At 36.0% G+C, this 1,778-nt stretch overlaps 1 protein-coding gene across 1 annotated transcript in view; it reads left to right on the forward strand.

Moving 5' to 3' along the window:
* LOC106516020 (inter-alpha-trypsin inhibitor heavy chain H3) overlaps positions 1–1,778 on the forward strand; it is a gene marked incomplete in the record, with an annotated part of 15,960 nt that overhangs the window by 6,778 nt on the left and 7,404 nt on the right. The window contains 2 exon segments of the mRNA XM_014006157.1: positions 1–142; positions 245–369. Coding sequence (XP_013861611.1) covers positions 1–142; positions 245–369 — 267 coding nt within the window.

Raw genomic sequence — 1,778 nt, forward strand, 5'->3', positions numbered from 1 at the left:
CGTGATGATGATCTACATTGGTGGAACCAATTTGACCCAAACTAATTTCAGTCAGTACTATAATGGATCTGAGATTGTGGTGGCTGGTGAGATCATGAACAATGACATTGAAACCTTCAGTCCACAAGTTGTGGCCATTTCAGTAAGAATCAGTCATTTAAAACACAAAGTACAAGTCTAAACTTTTGAACACCATTGATACTCCCTGTGTCCTGTCATTACAATATTCTTTATGTTATAATAGAACAGTAGAACAATGACGTTTTCTAACACCGATACCCCTGTGGAGCCCTCTAATGAAACAGTGGTTGAAGGTCGCCTTCAGAGGGTCTGGGCCTACCTTACAGTAAAACAGCTTCTGGAGAAAGAGTAAGTGTGATATAAACCTACACTCACCGACTACTTTATTATGTACACCTAGTTACTAGTAAATGGGATCCCCATTGGATTCAAACTTTCCTTAATTCTTTATACCAGAGATTCTGGTCCATATTAGCATGTTAACATTTACATCTACCACATCCCAATGGTGTTTGACTGGGTTGAGATCTGGTGACTGGCTGCATGCACCATTAGAGTTCACTGAAACCACCAGGCAGCACTTATTCCAATTTCTTACTGTCCATTTCTGTTGAGCTCATGAARCTTGGAGCCTCAATTTTCTGTTCTTAGTTGACAGGTGTGGCTCTTGCTGTAGGCCATCTCCTTCAAGGTTGGATTGTGTGTTCAGAGATGGTGTTGTGCAAACCTTGTTTTTTTAAGCTACCTTTATCAAATCAAATTAAATGTATTTGAAAACACATTTAAAACAAATGTTGATCAATGTGCTCCACACAAAACAATCAATAGGAAAAATGTATTTAAATACCAAACACAAGAGACTCTTACACAGATTTTACTCACAACCACACAAAAATGTTGGTTTTTCTATCCTTATGGGGAGTTTGGATTGACTTCCATTCCATTCCATCTACCCAACCATCCCAGCACATACCATAAGGTGCACTATGTCTATACAAAGCAGTTTTTCTGGAAAATGGTCCCCATAATGCAAAAAATTAAAATAAAAAATAAATAAATAAAAGGTGTGAAGTGAGTTCACACCTTGGTCCTAAACTAAACTCCCCACCCAAAATTAGCATTCGTACCCTTGGGGACCGGGCATTGGTCCCTATCAGGGCCGGAGTGGGACTCATTTTCAGCCCTGGAGTTTGATGCCTCCAACCGCCCACTATAGATCACGACATATTATTATTAAAGTGGTATTTATAACCTCTAAATCATTGATAATAGTGCACTATTCTGTAAAGCCTTGTAATTCAGTGAATTTTACAAAGATATTTCCAATTCAGTGCAAGTGGTGTTGCTTCACAATGCAGATTTGTTTCAACATAAGTGCACATCTCCATAATTATTATTTACAACACATCCTTTTCAACAATATCAGAATCTAGGCTATATTTTGTTCATACAGGTGCAGTGAAATAAAATAATAAAGAAAATTTTCAATTAAAAACATAAAAAGTGTTGGGCTTTCTAATAACACTATCAGCTCTTTTTCCTCTACAAGGAAACAGTTCCATCATAACTTAGATTTTACAAATATGAGAACAAGTTAAATCTCTACACTATGCTTTACATCAGGATTTATTTTTTATGTAATATCAAATATCAAACAAATTAGTGTTTGCAGATATCTGATCCTTATAAATAAAGAGTAAAAACATATTCCACTGTGCTTCAAGTTTGTTATAAGTTTGTTTTATGTTGTATATATA

This window comes from Austrofundulus limnaeus, unplaced genomic scaffold (genome assembly GCF_001266775.1).
Source record: "Austrofundulus limnaeus strain Quisiro unplaced genomic scaffold, Austrofundulus_limnaeus-1.0 Scaffold35, whole genome shotgun sequence".
In the NCBI taxonomy this organism is placed as follows: Eukaryota; Metazoa; Chordata; class Actinopteri; order Cyprinodontiformes; family Rivulidae; genus Austrofundulus; species Austrofundulus limnaeus.